Source organism: Ciconia boyciana, chromosome 8, assembly GCF_034638445.1.
Source record: "Ciconia boyciana chromosome 8, ASM3463844v1, whole genome shotgun sequence".
Taxonomy (NCBI): Eukaryota; Metazoa; Chordata; class Aves; order Ciconiiformes; family Ciconiidae; genus Ciconia; species Ciconia boyciana.
The window spans coordinates 25,443,913-25,459,188 of NC_132941.1; the positions used below are offsets into that span (position 1 = coordinate 25,443,913).

The 15,276-nt window shown below is 48.1% G+C and overlaps 1 protein-coding gene across 2 annotated transcripts; it reads right to left on the bottom strand.

Annotated features, from left to right (window-relative positions):
* Positions 1 to 848: 848 nt before the first annotated feature.
* On the bottom strand, positions 849 to 7,824 carry LOC140655665 (lysosomal acid lipase/cholesteryl ester hydrolase-like). 2 transcript variants are annotated; one of them, XM_072870433.1, is made up of 9 exons: positions 7,720 to 7,824; positions 6,554 to 6,671; positions 5,740 to 5,938; positions 4,688 to 4,797; positions 3,831 to 3,976; positions 3,077 to 3,223; positions 2,328 to 2,399; positions 1,212 to 1,277; positions 849 to 1,082 (listed from the first exon to the last, which is right to left on the bottom strand). In XM_072870433.1, the coding sequence occupies exons 1-9, from the start codon at positions 7,822 to 7,824 to the stop codon at positions 849 to 851; spliced, it is 1,197 nt and encodes a 398-aa protein (XP_072726534.1). The 2 variants fall into 2 exon arrangements, with proteins under 2 accessions (XP_072726534.1, XP_072726535.1); XM_072870434.1 differs by having other exon boundaries at positions 3,077 to 3,181; positions 7,720 to 7,761.
* Between the last annotated feature and the right edge of the window lie 7,452 nt (positions 7,825 to 15,276).

Genomic DNA, 15,276 nt, shown 5'->3' on the forward strand with positions numbered 1-15,276 from the left:
TAACAGCTTTGTGGGGGGACAGTGGCCCTGTGACCCGGCCCCAGGACATCTGGGTCCACCAGCTCCCAGGGACGGAGGACAGGCATTCCCAGCATGTCGGCGCTGAGCCATGCAGCCGTCCCTGGGGACCTCCAGCTGCTTGTCCCCGGGACTGAATGATGCAGGCAAGTGCCTAGCTTGGTCCAGCTGAGTCCTGAACCTCCCCCAGATGGAGACCTTCTACCTCCCTGGGGAACTGTCTGGAGGAAGAAGGGCTCCCCATGTCCAACCTGAACCCCCCTGGGCTGTGATCCAGGGCCAGGGCCCCTCGTTGTATCGCCTGTTGCTGCCGAGAAGGGTTTGGCCTCATCCATCCGCTCCATCCCTGCCTGGGCTGCGACTGGGGGCTGCTTTCAGACACCCCCACCTCCCCACAGCCATACCCAACAAGCCCAGCTCCCTCCCATCTCCTTGTGGGTTGGGTGCTCTAATCCCTGACCCACTGGGCAGCCACCATGAGGTCACGGCAGGGTCCCTGCATTCCCCTTGTGCAGCCCAGGATGCAGCTCCACCATCACCCCAGGGCCCTTCCAGCAGGGCTGCCTAGCCAGTGGCTCCTGCCTGCCCCAATGCCTCGGTCGACCCTGGCACTGCCCTGCCTGCATGGCGCTACTGGTCCTTGAGGAGCTCTCAAGCAAGGAGGAAGACAAACTCCAACGACTAAGGGATGCGCAGGAAGCACTGTCACCACAACTGTGTCAGGCCAGCAGGAAGGAGGGGACAGCAGGTGATGTCCCACCACCTCCTTGGGCTGTCCCAGCCGAGGGAGAGGAGCCGGGCCACCGGCATCTCCCTGAGGAGCCATCGCTCTACCGGGACCCCTCCATCAGCTCCAGGATGCTGCTGTAGAGGCGCCCAGGGGCGTCCAAACCCCAGATGAAGTCCCAGTGGTTCCAGTCAGGGATGTGGCTGTAGGTGACAAGATGGGCGATGCGGGGCAGTAGCAGGTGGACATCCCTCCAGTCAGCTGCCCAGTCCTCCCCCCCTGACCACACGGCAGTAAGCACGGGCATCTCTTCCACCCGGTAGGAGGGAGGTGTCTCCTGGAGGGACACAGGGGACTCTGAGGAACCACTATCATGGTCAACCCCTGCAAGCCAGCCTGTCCCCACACCATCGAGGACAGTCCCCTGGCATCTCCAGCTGCCAGCACTGCCACTGCAGCCTCCTACCTGGTGGTACACAGCTGGGTTTTCACTGCCATAGTCAAAGGCTTTGAATTCTCCTGATTTCATCACCTGGGAGGAGAGGATAGATCTGCGGTGGGAGGCCAGTGAGTACCACTACGTGGGTCCAGCATCTCCTGGCCTCCTCGAGGGACCACATCACAAGAGGGCACTTACACAGGACACTGCAGGAGGAGGTAGCATCCCTGCAAAGCCAGACTTTCCACCTTTTTTAATAGGGTGATGATTTGACCTCCAGCTCCACACCTGTCCCTAGCTATGGGTTGACAAACCAAGGTGTTGTATGCAACTCCTTGGCTGCCCAGGTGCAACGCTCGTGCCTCTGAAAACCTGCTCATCACCAGCTGTGTGTGCAGGATGCTGCTGGAGGACTTCACCTTGGTAAGTTTTCCTTCAACAACCTGATAATCCTTATCTTCTCATGACACTTCATCATCACACACCAGTAAGCCCAGTTATTATAAGAGTTGCTATGCTAGGGACGAAAGCTCAGATAACTGTACAATAGTTGCACTGATTAAAAAGACCATTTTTGCCTTCCCCATTGCCTATAATGTGGCTCTGCAAGGAGGCACCACGGTGGGGGTCTCCAGCCGGATCCTGTTTCCAACAGGGCCAATGCTGCAGCTGCAGCAGGTTGCTCAGACTGGCAGAATCTGGCCTCAGTGTCTCTGAGACCCCTTTGGGCAGGGGGAGATGCTGTTGGATCCCCCTTCACCTCCTCATCTCCATCTGAGCAAGCCCAGCTCCCCCAGCCTCTCCTTGTACGCCCTGGCTTCCACTCACCATCACCATGGTGTCCCCAGGCTTGCTCTGCTTTGGGGATCCCTGGGAGCCCCAAACTGGTCCCAGCATCCAGCTGTGGCTTTCCCATCCCTTCCCTTGTCCTGCCTGGCACAGCCCAGGGTGCACAAGCCAGAGGGACCAGGGCAGTTCATCCTGCATCCAGTGCCTCTTCTGTATGCCTAATTTCTTGCCTTTACTTTCTCACGAGCTGCTAATGTCCAAGATCCCTGAACTTTCACCTCTGCCCTGGACACACCAGACTCTTAGTGAAGGGACCATCCCAGGGGCGAAGCATCTGCATTTCAAGGAACCTACCTGGGCCCAGTGTATTATGTTTTTGACAGATGTCCCATCTGGATAGTGGGATGTGTACACATCCAGCCGCGTCTGCAAGGAAACATGTTCAAGCTATCATTGCTTTCCAATGGATAGGAGCGAGGATGGCAGTTGCCAGATGATGCATTTCCTAAAACAGCCACTGCTGAGTCATGCTGCCTAGAGAGTTGGGTCAGGTTCAGGAATATAATTTTCATTAAAAATCAATTGCTCTGAGACAGCTCCAGGAGGAGAATGGTGATGAAGGATGAGGTACCCCCAGCTCCTGGAGATACCTCATCTGGGCTCAGGGACTGTGATCAGGACCTTAGTCACTACCTGTGGTTACCCAGATGCTGCTTCAGCACACTTGATATAGGGTGGGTAGGAGCAGGGCTGCACCCCAGGGGTGCTGGTGGGAGGGACAGCTGGTCTTGGTGACAGGCAGCCCTAACTCAGAGGTGCTGTTAAGTGCCACCTGGCCACTGACATTCACCCAGCAGAGCCTGGGGACTTTTTCTATCCGGGGAGGAGAAGCAGTGAGAGAGGGATCTGGCAGAGGGACACGCATTGCCCTTGCAGCATCTGCTTGCCCATGAGTGTTGGGGGCGAGCGGCCATAGCAGGCTGGGCAGGGCATTTGGCAGAGAGGGGGCAGGCAGCAGGCAGGGGGGTTGGCAGAGCCAGTGGGCACTGCTGGGTGCTCCCAAGTGGTGCACCCCAGGGCTCCGGCTTCAGCAGCGCACCCACCATGTTGAGGTTCTTCTCATTGTACCCGCCCAGCAGAAAGAGGAGGTTGGCACAGGGCTTGTGCAGCAGCGGGTGCCTGCACAGCTGGGGGAGAAACCTCCACAGCTTCATCATCCTCAGCGAGGCGTCCGTTCTGCCAAGCAGAAGCTGCAGAAGCAAAGGGCAAAGTTGATTTCTTGCATTTCCCTTCCTGCAGCCTAGCACTCAGACTGTCTCCCCTGACCCACTGTCTGCCGGTGTCCCTGTGAGCTGTCCCACCAGCTGGGCAGTGAGGGGATGTGTGGCACAGGGTGCCCACAGGAGTCAATCCCACTTCTCCTTTGCCTTTCTGCCTTGCTGAGATGTGTACAGCTCATTGGAGGAGGTGATGCTGATTGAATGCACACCAGGGAAATCAATATTCAGGACTCTCCTATTTCCTTCCCCTTTCCCCAAGCGTTGGATTTGATTTTCACTGTCATTAAAATCAACAAAGTAAAGCCACTCTTTTTCAGGTGGTCTGTCTGGGAATTCAACAAGTGCCCCAAAGAAAGACCAGTTTCAACATCTGAAGATCCTGCAGATGGAAGGAAGGCATGCACTCAACAAAGTGACCATGCAGGAGTGCACTTGCACCTGAATTGTGTCTGTGCTTATAAATCAGCGGGAATTAACTGTTTTCTGCTGCATCGGATATCCCCATGGACTGCGTCTGGGCATGATCCCTTTTCTAGCACTGTTCGGGTGAGGAGAGCATGGAGTAATCTTTCCCTACCTGAAAGATCTTGAATTGCCTGTCCAGAAGGAAGGACAGTTTCATGACAGGACTTCTGGCATGCTTGATTGTCACTACTGGAGCCAGGGCAAAAAACATTTTGATTTTCTGAGCCAGTTCTGGCATGGATGAAAATGCAATGAACGCTGAGAAAACAGAAAAACAATAGACTTGGTCGATCTTTCTTCAGGTGCTTAATCTGAGGGTTCACTTGGACCTGCTGCCCAGATCTGTTTAGCTGGCATTAGCTCCAATTAGAAACCTGGGATCTCTTGCCACCTTTCTGCTTAACATTAGTGCTAGAGATGTCCAAAAGGAGACAATGCCTTTATTCCTATGGTTAGAAGTGGCTGATGAGGCAGTTCAACAACTACCACTGATGGGAAGTCCTGCCCCATTCACCAGGTGAAGGGAACAGTACTGTCACCTTCCATCAACCACTGCTAAAGGGTATCATTGTCACAGAGGCTATCTTATACCCCTGGTGGCCCAGCTTGTGAAAAGAAGCACCATGTATTTCATCGGAAAGCGGAAGCTGTGACCTCCATGCAAAATGCCTTTGGTTTTGATGTGGAACACTGCAATTCAGTTTTCTAGGTTGAATTATAGTTGCAGCAAGGAGCTTACTGAGGTCACCAGGAGCCTTCTTACTACTCTAGGAGCATGCTGATCCTCCCAGATGTCTTGTATGGAAAGCATGGCTGCTGTGGGACTTCTTACTGCAAGAGACCTTCTACCTAGCCTGCCTGCTCAGCAGCCCACACAGATGGGACATCTCCGCTTTCTGCTTATAAATACCAAAATGAATGTTTTCAAGGTGGTCCAGGCAATGTGTTGTGCAACCCCTTCTAACACACCGATCGTGCAGCCCTGGGAGTAGCCAATGTAATATATCTGCTTCTGACCAGTCTTCTGCAGAACAAAGTCGATCATGGCTGGGAGGTCGTACATTGCCATTTCATGAAAGCTGCAACACAGGAGTAGTGCATTGGTTATAAGGTAACACCAGGAGACCAAACTTACCTGTGAATTTTGGCTGCCTTGCATTGCTCGTATACTGAAGGGCTTAACATCTGTGGCTGATTTTCCAGGAGAAAATTCCTATGAGCTAGGAGAGCCCTGTGCTGGGTGAAACTGCACAGGGTCCAAAGGCATCCATCCTGCCATTGTCTCATCCTTCCCTGAAAGGGCTTAGTCCTCCCATAACCATGGTTAGCAGTAAAGAAACTGTAGAGAGCCTGGCCAGCTGTGCATTCAGGTGCAATACACAGCAGCTCTGCAGACCCAGAGCTGGGTCTCGTCAGGATTACAGCACCAGCTCTGCTCCTAGAGATGCTCTTTCCCAGAAGGGAATGGAGCACCAGTTCCTGCCCATGTGCCTTTTAGTGTGATATGGTGAAATGCAGATGTACTTTATTAGGTTTTTCTTACTGGAAGCATGTTTATGAGCTTGGGAAATCCAGGACTGTTCTGAAGATCAGCTCTGGAGAGGCAGTAGCAGCTTAAAAAGCCATTCTTGGGGACAAAGTTTCTGTGGACAACATCTAGGAGAAGGGGAGGTGGCAATGACGCTTGTGGACACCTTGCTGGGGGGGGTTGGCCGGGGACGTCCCTGTGAAGGCCCCAAGATAGGGCTGATGTCTCTGCAGGATGGGCGTCGCCACACAGGCAGCAGAGCCTTGTGCTCTCGGCAGGGCCGGGCAGCCGCAGGGAGGTGTTGGCACCATGTCAGCAGGCAGGTCTGCACAGGTACCTCCATCCTCCCCAGGCACTTCACCAGGAGGTCTAGGGGAGGCCATACCCGGGGATTAGCTGCTCTGACTTGCCTGCTTGGAGGCACCCACCTCTGCCTAGAGGTTAGTGACAGGCAGAGAAGTTTGCCATGCTTTTGTAATCCACTCCAGCCCACCTGAAATCCCAGAATTCAACCTGGTCAGCTGAAAGGTGCTGGTGTCTCTGGGACCAGCTTGTCCCCCGGCTGTTTCCCAGCCAGACGTCATAGCCAGAGTCTGCTAGTATGAAGCCAAGGCTGTTGTTAGCCAGATTTTCCACCCAGTGGCTGCCTTCTCCGAGTAACCCGTGCTGGAGAAACACAACCGGCTTGGCCCCTGGGTGTGAAAGAAAAAGCGCATTTCATTGAACCAGAATTTCTCTACTTACTCACCCCAAATTCAGGCCAATAAAGCCTCTTTCTTGCACTGCCAGAGGACATACAATGTGCATTTTAATGACGTCTCCTGGTGAAGAAATCCTTGCCGTAGTTGTCTCATGGTGGTTGCCCTTGTTGTCTCAGGCTGGAGAGCTGTGGACATCCCTCCTAAGCCTTTCAGACCCCAGGTGCTCATCCCCACAAGCTCAGCACCGTGGCCACTGACAACCATGTGAAAGCTCAGATGTACAGGCTCATCTCTGAGATCATTCAAACCCCAAAGTCACAAATTTATGGGGAAAAAATTAAATGAGGAGCTCTCTTAAGATATGCCTGCACCCTCTGAGCCTTAAAACCAAGTCTCTGCTTGATATGAAAGGCAGTTGCTGTGCTGCACGCACGCTTTCCTATGCTGGCTGCTAAAGCCTTGCCTGTAAATTGGAGAAATACCATAGACTGAGTATTTTTGCTTTAACAAAAAATAATCCCCTGGCCTGGTAGGGTTCATCCCTTCACCTGCTTGTTATGTTAAGGGGTTTTTTTTTGCTGGCTTCCTTGTGAAATAGAGCGATACCTCTGTTCCTAGGACTTTCTCTCCCGTGAGGAATTCTGTTCAGCCTGACATAGTAGCCGTCGCGAGTCAGGACTTCATACTCCTCGCTGGGGTACCCTCTGTGGCAGATCATTTGGCTCTGGGGAAAGAAAAAAGGTGGAAAGCTTTCCATAGCAGATGTGCTCATTTGACTCGAAGAGTGCATCCCTCATCCGCATCAAAGGGATGCCTTTGCAAAACTGAAACACTGTGGCAGCTAGGACATTGCTTTGCCTGGGGTGTCTCTGGATCAGCTGAGGACTTTTTTGAGAGAGGATGCTCTGTCTGAATCCCATGCCCGCCCCAGTGAGATGTCCAAGGGAAGAGGAGACACTCAACAGTGGGCTCACGCCTGTGAGCAGGAGGGGAGCCAGAAGCAGCAGGGCTCCCATGCAGCATGCAGCAACACATGTGTTTGAAATGTTTCAAAAAATGAAGACTGAAACCAAAAGGATTTACTGACAGCTGACACTGGTGGCAGGACATGTCATGTCACGCTCTGAGCTGATGTGTGGGGGAGATAAGATAGTGGGGCATATTGAACCTGCCGAGCTGGGCTGACTGGAAGGGCAATAGGACAGGCCCCGTAGGATTTGTTGCAGGGCTCCTGATGCTCTGCCTGAGCTTTATTTATGCTGAAAACTCCACAGATGGGGAAGTTTCAGTCTGGTGAAATCCGGCTGTGATCCTACCTACACATCACTGTATGCTTGCTTTGCCAAATGGTCGGCGGAAGAGATTAATTTCAGCAATTTTATTGCCCAAGTCTTGGGTCCATCTAAACCCACCTTCAGAGACTTTCAGGACTTGGATACAGCCCTGAGCAACCTGCTGCAGCTGAAGAAGAGAAGCCATGCAGAACTTTCTAACCTCCAGGAAGATGTCTAATCAAATCCATGCTGGGATTACTCCCTTCTCTAACTGACCTGCTGATAATTGCACTTAATACTGCTGAGAAGAAGAGGACTCCTTCAGGAAGCAGGGCTTGTTAATGATGGTATGGAGGCAATGTCATATCACACTGCTCAACAAAACCAGTACACGTGGTGACCCGAGTCCTCTTCACCTACATAACCTTCATCCCTCTCTCCCCCAGCTAAATGTCCACAAACTTTCAGACAGAGTGGAAATTCAAACTTCTGACTTACAACATTCATGAAAGTCTCGGGATTTATAGCCTTCTTCTGCTCGATGGCATCTGCTGAATTCACGGGTGCTTGTATTAAAAACAGGATTGCAATAAACAGCCACATCTTGTGTCTGTGTAAATTATTTATTATTATTATTATTATTATTATAATCATCATTATAATTATTATAATTATTATAATTATTAATATTGTTATAACATAACATTGTTATGAATGTCAGTTTCTACTTGGTTATGATGAGTTAAGTTCTTTATGTATCTGAAGACCATACATCATGGTCTGGGCCAGGGAAGCGGAGGGGATTCCCAGTTCCAGCTTCCATTAGAGTCCATGCAAGGCTTCACATACTCCTCTGTACAGACCAGATCTGGTACTAGGCAAGACCCATTTTTGTATTTTCAATGATGAAAAGAAGAGAAACAGCTTTATAATGCAAGAACTAAAGCAACAGAAAATGCCATTGGGCCAATTGCCACATAGAGGAAATTAATCCGAAGTAAGAGTTTATGCTATGCAAGAAACACATTTAGGTCAGCTGGGCTATGACTATGCCTATACTTTTGCTGTTTCTCTATTGCTTAGCTTTTTCACCCAGAAGCCACTATTAACACAAGGATCCTATGAACTGAAATGTGTAAAGACTCATAGGAAGGCTATTTATCAAATAAGTGTAGCCTGAAAAAAAACAGAAACCTTTTTGACCACCTTAGAGACTCCTGTCCCAAGCAGAGGTCTATTCTTAATATACACAGTTAATATATGATTTCTAATGCTTCGCCAGGCTCTTAAAAGTTAGAGCTTAACTTCAGCCCAGTAGCATGAGTTGCAAATCTTCTCACCAGCCATCTGGTTACTCTCTACATCCCTTCCTCCTCCTCCCAATGGGTCTCCCACACCGTGAGACATATCTGCCCTCTGAAATATTCCCATTCTCTATGGTATTACCAAGAGGCAAGTTACCAAGAAAAAAAGCAATCAATGCTTTTTCACCCTTGGGATAGCTCCAACGCAAATCTGAATTACGCGGAGGAAAATACGTTACCAGGCAGAGCCCACTGTCGCATCTGATCAGGCTGGTGGTGTGAATGGTGGTGGCTCTATCATCACCAGTGTTAAAAAGAGCACCTTGTGTCAGAGCCCTGCTACTTTGGCACCACGCTGGACCACATCACGTGTCCTCCAATTAAGTGATGTGTGTGCTGGTCACATCTTTGATAACTTCCTCTGCATGGCCATGTGGTCATGACTTTCGTGCTTGCAAAGGATTACATTTCCGAAAGCAGCCAGAGTGGTGCGGTAAGGAATTTCAGCTATGGAGTTTCACCTTAAGCTTGTGATAGCTGCAGTAAAAAAATGTCAAAAGGTTTTCTTTGTAAAGGGTCATTTCCTAACTCCCAGGGGGCTTTGGGAATGCCTCTTAGAAGAGCTCCTGGGACGATGAAAGGACTTAGGCTCCACCACCTTCACAAGGCCTCAGGAGTATGCTGACCTCTCCATAGACACACCAAAGACAGGTCAGGCTTCACCAGCTGCCTGGGTGGGAGACATTTGGTGATTAAATCACTCTTCAAAAGTGACAGTGGCCCAGGCAACCTCCACATAGCCCTTATGACCAAGTGGTATTGTATTTGTAACTGGCAGTTTGCAAAACCTCTGCAATGTTTTCTGGAAAAGCACCGAGCTTAGAGTCTTGCCGATGGATCGCAGAGCACAGGAGAGCTTGTGCAACACCTCTGTTTGGCTGAAGCGACAGGTATTGCACAGAGTAAAGGTGTTAGTTCTCCACCTCCAGCCTGTGACCTTACAACCTACACCTTTCTGTAGCTGCTTGGTAGCCACCTAAAAGACCGAGCCTTCGGTTGGCTACCAGGTGCTCTGCTTGAGTATATATTATTTCCTGGACATGGATTAGATTGACTTCTCATGTTCATACCAGCCATAGTCTATGAGCAGTATGTGAGTTGTGAAACACAGCCCAAAACACGCATGTGTTACTCCATCCACCAGACTGTAATTTTGTATCAGCGCTGCAACCACTGACGCAAAGGGATTGTGTGTGTGGGCACTATCTTCCTGACAGCAGGTGTGGCCAGAGCCTTCACTGTTTCATTACCTTACTTCTGTCCTTGTGTCTAATTTGGGCTTTTGAAAATGTCTTCCCACTCCCAGGAGCGCAAAGATCCCACTACATAAGACGGACTTTCCAGGTTGTGTAAAGGGCAATTCCAGCGTGCATTGCAAGAGGAGTTAAAAAACACCCTATGGGTGGAGAAACCCCTACCCAGCTTGTGTTTTTCTACTCTGCCATCAGGTTTCCTTCAATAGTATCAAGGCAGACCTCACCTTTTACTTGTATGGTGGGCTACTTCATCAACTAAGTCTGCTGCCTTCTACCTCCACTGAATATTAGTTATCTAGCAGAGGTACTAAGTATTAGTACTAGGTACTAATAGAGGTTGGAAAGGCAGCAGAGAGTTCTCCAGCATCCTCAGGCCATGTGATAAGGCTATCAGAACGGTGTATCAGCTCTGAGGCTACTGTGTGATTTAGCACCAGTACCTATCATAATGGTGGTAGGAAGGAGAGAAGTTGCCAACAAAGAGCAGCTAGCTTTTAACTAAGAAACTCTTGTGTAGCTTAGTCAAAGGAAGAAATGAAGACCTTTGTGTTATTTGAAGTTAGGAGACCAGAGATGGGTGTTCTGACACATAGGTGCAAGTTTAGGTGGAAAGAGCAATACCATCACGATACTGCTGTGATTGTACACTTAACAGAATTGTAAATAGTCACTAGTATTAACCTATGGTGTCAGGACCCCATAATACATGGTAGGGTGCACAACCAAATATTAGATAGACTATCATGGGCATCTTAAAATGAAGCTGTATAACCACACTAGCAGGATGTTTTTACAGTATTGTTGTGGGAACTAATGTAAGAATACTCAAGACCGTTTAGAAACAGAAAGGTATTTTATTTAACTTTCTAACCAAGTAGACTGTACCAATCAGCACTCTCATACACACATTCTCGGAGGGGCCAAAATGTGTGTATCCAAGTGGTCTGGCCAAGGTCACCTGAATGTGACATGGAAGGCAAGGGTTGCCAGCTACTGAGTCCTCCGTATGCCTTTAGGGTTCTGCTTGAGGCCCAAAGACCAACTCTTTCTTGGCCTCTAAGGTCCTTTAGGAGTCAAAAGTTACTATGGCGTGATGTTTTGCTTCTGCATCTTGTTAACTTCATGCTTCATAAATATTAGGCAACATTGCTGCTGGGTGCCTTTCATTTTCTTGTTTGAGGTATCATAGGACTGTAACCCATCCTGCTGTTGGGATAACAGGAAGAGAAACAGCCCATGAAATGTGCTGTATCCCCACTGCTGTCCTTCTGTTAACAGGTGCAGGTCTTCTGCTCATGAGTCACCTTCTCTGTGGTGCATCACGGTGCAAGCAACACATTTCTCAGCGCTTACCAGTTTGACTGGTGTTAATCGTGTCCTTTGGCTATCAATGAATACCATTCCTCTAACTCCTGCTCTGGTGTTTCTCCTGGTGCTTTCATGCATGTACAAGCCACCAGACTGTATGCTCAGGATGCTGGTTGTTACCTTCTATCTGTTGCCTCTTGCCAAGCACAAGGGTAAGCCAGTCACAAGCAGGGAGATGCTTAACTAGCTGTCATCTGGTCTTGGCATCCTGAATGGGGAAAGAGAGTATAATTCTGATTTTAGCAATAAGGGAACATCAGCTCTTGTGTAACTCCTGCCAGATAAGCATGATTCCCCTGCAGTAACCTTGGAGAACCTTGCTGAAGTAAAGAACCTGATAAGGAAAGCAGTGCTTATCTGGTTGTACCTCTCCTAGTTTAAAGCCCCTCAGCTAGGCTGGGATATCTCCAGCATCTCTGATTACACATTTAGTAGGGGTTTTACTCATGCTAGAGTTGCATAGTGAAGCTTGATGAAACAACGAATTATTTTCACAACACCTTGCTATAATTGTTCATGCAATTGTTTTATTCACAGTAGTGAAACTAAATCAACAAAAACATAAATGCTCCTAAATGTTGATTGCAAAATAACTGAGATGTGGTCACTAGTGGTTTGTCTCAGCTAATTATTCCCGTTTCTTTGTTCAGAAGACCCCAGAACAACCCTGAACTTCTTGTACTTCTTGTCTGATCTCGCTTCATTGTACAATTGGCTTTAAAGAGTATTTTAAAGCTAAAAGAGTTTGGTTTGTTCATGAACAGACCTGGGCCAATTTCAGCAAACTTTCTCAGTAAAGAAATACTAACATTTTTCAAATTTGGTATCATAGTGCTCTTGGGCTTTTTTCCAACGTATTGGAGAAAAGCTGATTGGGCTCAGCTTAGCCAGTGCCCTGGTCAGGGCTATCAGAGACCTTCAGGGAGCAGTAACATGTCCCACATGACGTAGTCCAGTGTCAGGAATGGAGACCAACACAAGCCTGTGAAGAGTGCTGGAGGTAGTTATATCTGATCATGATTTTGGCTAACCATAACTTTCCATGACCTCATACCGTTCCCATCTGCCTACAGTACCAATATATGAAAATACAAGTCTCAAAGACCAGTTACCGACTCTCTCTTCCAAGCATTTACCTAGCAATCTCAAAAGAAGATTTGGAAATAACATAGGAAATAACACAGAAATTGCTCATAGTTCCTGCAATAAGAAAGCAACATGCCCTCAACTGAATAAAGCTCTGAATCTACTCAGCAATACCGGTGACTGCTGGAAACTGTTGTCAAGCTTACTGTTAAGGATCAAAAAACCATGAAAAGGCAGTACACCATCTGACATAACTTAATGAAACCTTATCCTAGATTAACCCTCGTACAAATCAGTTTCTAAATTACAGTGTAGGCCGGTACGTTGCTTAAAGGAGACACCAAAGCAATCCTAGGGTTACTTACAAAAGCACAACTTCACTTTAAGCATGTGCCTGTGCATAATCCTCAAGTGGGAAGGACGCTGTAGTAGACGTGCTCACCACTTCTCCAGTGTGGACACAGCCTGGAGCTGACCATATGCTCCACAGTTCATGTGTGTGCTGCCTTTTTTTGCATTGACTGTGATAATGAAAGAAGATTATAGCTCAGCAAACATGGTGCAACTACTGTATTTTGAACGGGCTGTGACACGGTTTTAAGCCCTTCTGGCCTTGTGAGCCATACGCAAGCAGATCAAGAATGGCTTTGCATGAGCACATCTGGAAGAAAATTAAGTAAGTGGCTAAATGAGCAACATCCTCCACACGTGTAGGCATATGACTGAGGTTGGTTTGCTCACACACGGAGAGTAAAAAGGGAGCACTGCTATGCCTGAATACATTCACAGGGGTGGTGAAGGCCTTGTGCTGTGTTGTGAAGTCTAAGGACAAGAGATTGAGTTGATCTGGACCCTGACATCATGAGCTGATGTCCCAGCCTGACCTTGGACCTGTGCCATCACCATGCACCTGCCTGATGACTTTTGACTTGCCTGATAGACTTGAGACATGCAAGGACTCCAGTCCCAGCAAGATCAACACAGCTTACCATGTAACTCAATCCATTTATTGATCAAGACAATCCCAGATGACAGAACATCACAATATTTATGCTACAAGCACCTTGATTATTTACTGTTCTGTTTGCTACTAGAATGCACCGCTTCAACTGTTGTTGATCCTTTAACAGGAGATGGGAAGTGAGTACCAGTGCCATAGGGAGTGGAGTGCTTCCAGAACCTGATTTAGAGAGAACTTCACCAAAATGCTCCGTGATGGGAGACTGTGTCGTGGTTTAGCCCCAGCTGGCAACTAAGCACCACACAGCCGCTCTCTCACTCCCCCCCCGGTGGGATGGGGGAGAGAATCGGAAGAGCAAAAGTAAGAAAACTCGTGGGTTGAGATAAGAACAGTTTAATAATTGGAACAAAATAATAATAATAATAATAATAATGAATTATAATGAGAAGGAATACAATGAGAGAGAGAAAGAGGAACAAAACCCAAGGGAGGGAAAGGAAAGGGAAAGAAAAAAATTAATAAAATAAAATAAAATTATACAACTGCTCACCACCCGCCGACCGACGCCCAGCCAGTCCCCGAGCAGCGATCGCAACCCCCCGGCCAACTCCCCCAGTTTATATACTGGGCATGACATCATATGGTATGGAATAGCTCTTTGGTCAGTTTGGATCAACTATCCTGGCTGTGCCCCCTCCCATTTCTTGGGCACCTGGCAGAGCATGGGAAGCTGGGGAGAAAAAAAAAAAAGAAAGGTCCTTGACCAATGTAAATACCGCTTAGCGACAGCCAAAACATCAGCGTGTTATCAACATCATTCTCATACTAAAATCCAAAGCACCGCACTATACCAGCTACTAGGAAGAAAATTAACTCTATCCCAGCCGAAACCAGGACAGTATCCACCCCTTATTCTATACCATTTACGTCATGCCCAGGTTCTACCCTTTCTAATACAATTAATCACCACCATTTTTTTTCCTGTCTCTTGATATATATATATATATGTACACACAATTATCATTCCCTTGGTCTATGAGTCATCCTTCTAAAATGTTTATTAAGTTCATTTAGTTCATGACTTTGGGCTCCATCTGTCATAATAGTCCTTCAGGGCAGAAGAGATGCTGCGTGGTGCTGGATTGTTCTGAATCTGGATTGTTCTGGATTGTTCTGGATGCTGAAGCCAGTTCTGGTTCCATCACTGCTGCACTTTGCTTGCTTTCATCGAAGTTCATTTTTCACTAATCTGGGTGATCCTTATTGAAATACCATTGATATGGTATATAATAACCATAAAAGTGATGACACACAGTATTATATAGCAATTAACATCATACCATTTAGTTCATTGGCTATTCTCACCCAAAATCAAATCCCCTTGAGGTACACATCGGACTTCCCCATCCTTTCGCATTACCCACCAAGTACACCCGGGTCCTTGAGCAAAAGCAATCCCACGAATGGGCTTGCCTTTGCCTGAGGCAGGAGTAACCCAAACTGTCTTCCCCAGTATGTTTTTTATGTGTACTACAGGGACCTTATCCCCTTCTACAGTGTGTAAAAGTTTTGATTGGGCAGGGCCAGCTCGATTGACAGATCCTCTAATGTTGACTAACCAGGTGGCCTTTGCTAAATGTGTATCCCAATGTTTAAATGTCCCACCACCCAGTGCTCTCAGTGTAGTCTTTAACAGTCCATTATATCGCTCAATTTTCCCAGAGGCAGGTGCATGATAGGGGATGTGATATACCCACTCAATGCCATGCTCTTTAGCCCAGGTGTCTATGAGGCTGTTTCGAAAATGTGTTCCGTTGTCTGACTCAATTCTTTCTGGGGTGCCATGTCGCCACAGGACTTGCTTTTCAAGGCCCAGGATAGTGTTCCGGGCGGTGGCATGGGGCACAGGATATGTTTCCAGCCATCCGGTGGTTGCTTCCACCATTGTAAGCACATAGCGCTTGCCTTGGCGGGTTTGTGGGAGTGTGATATAATCGATCTGCCAGGCCTCCCCATATTT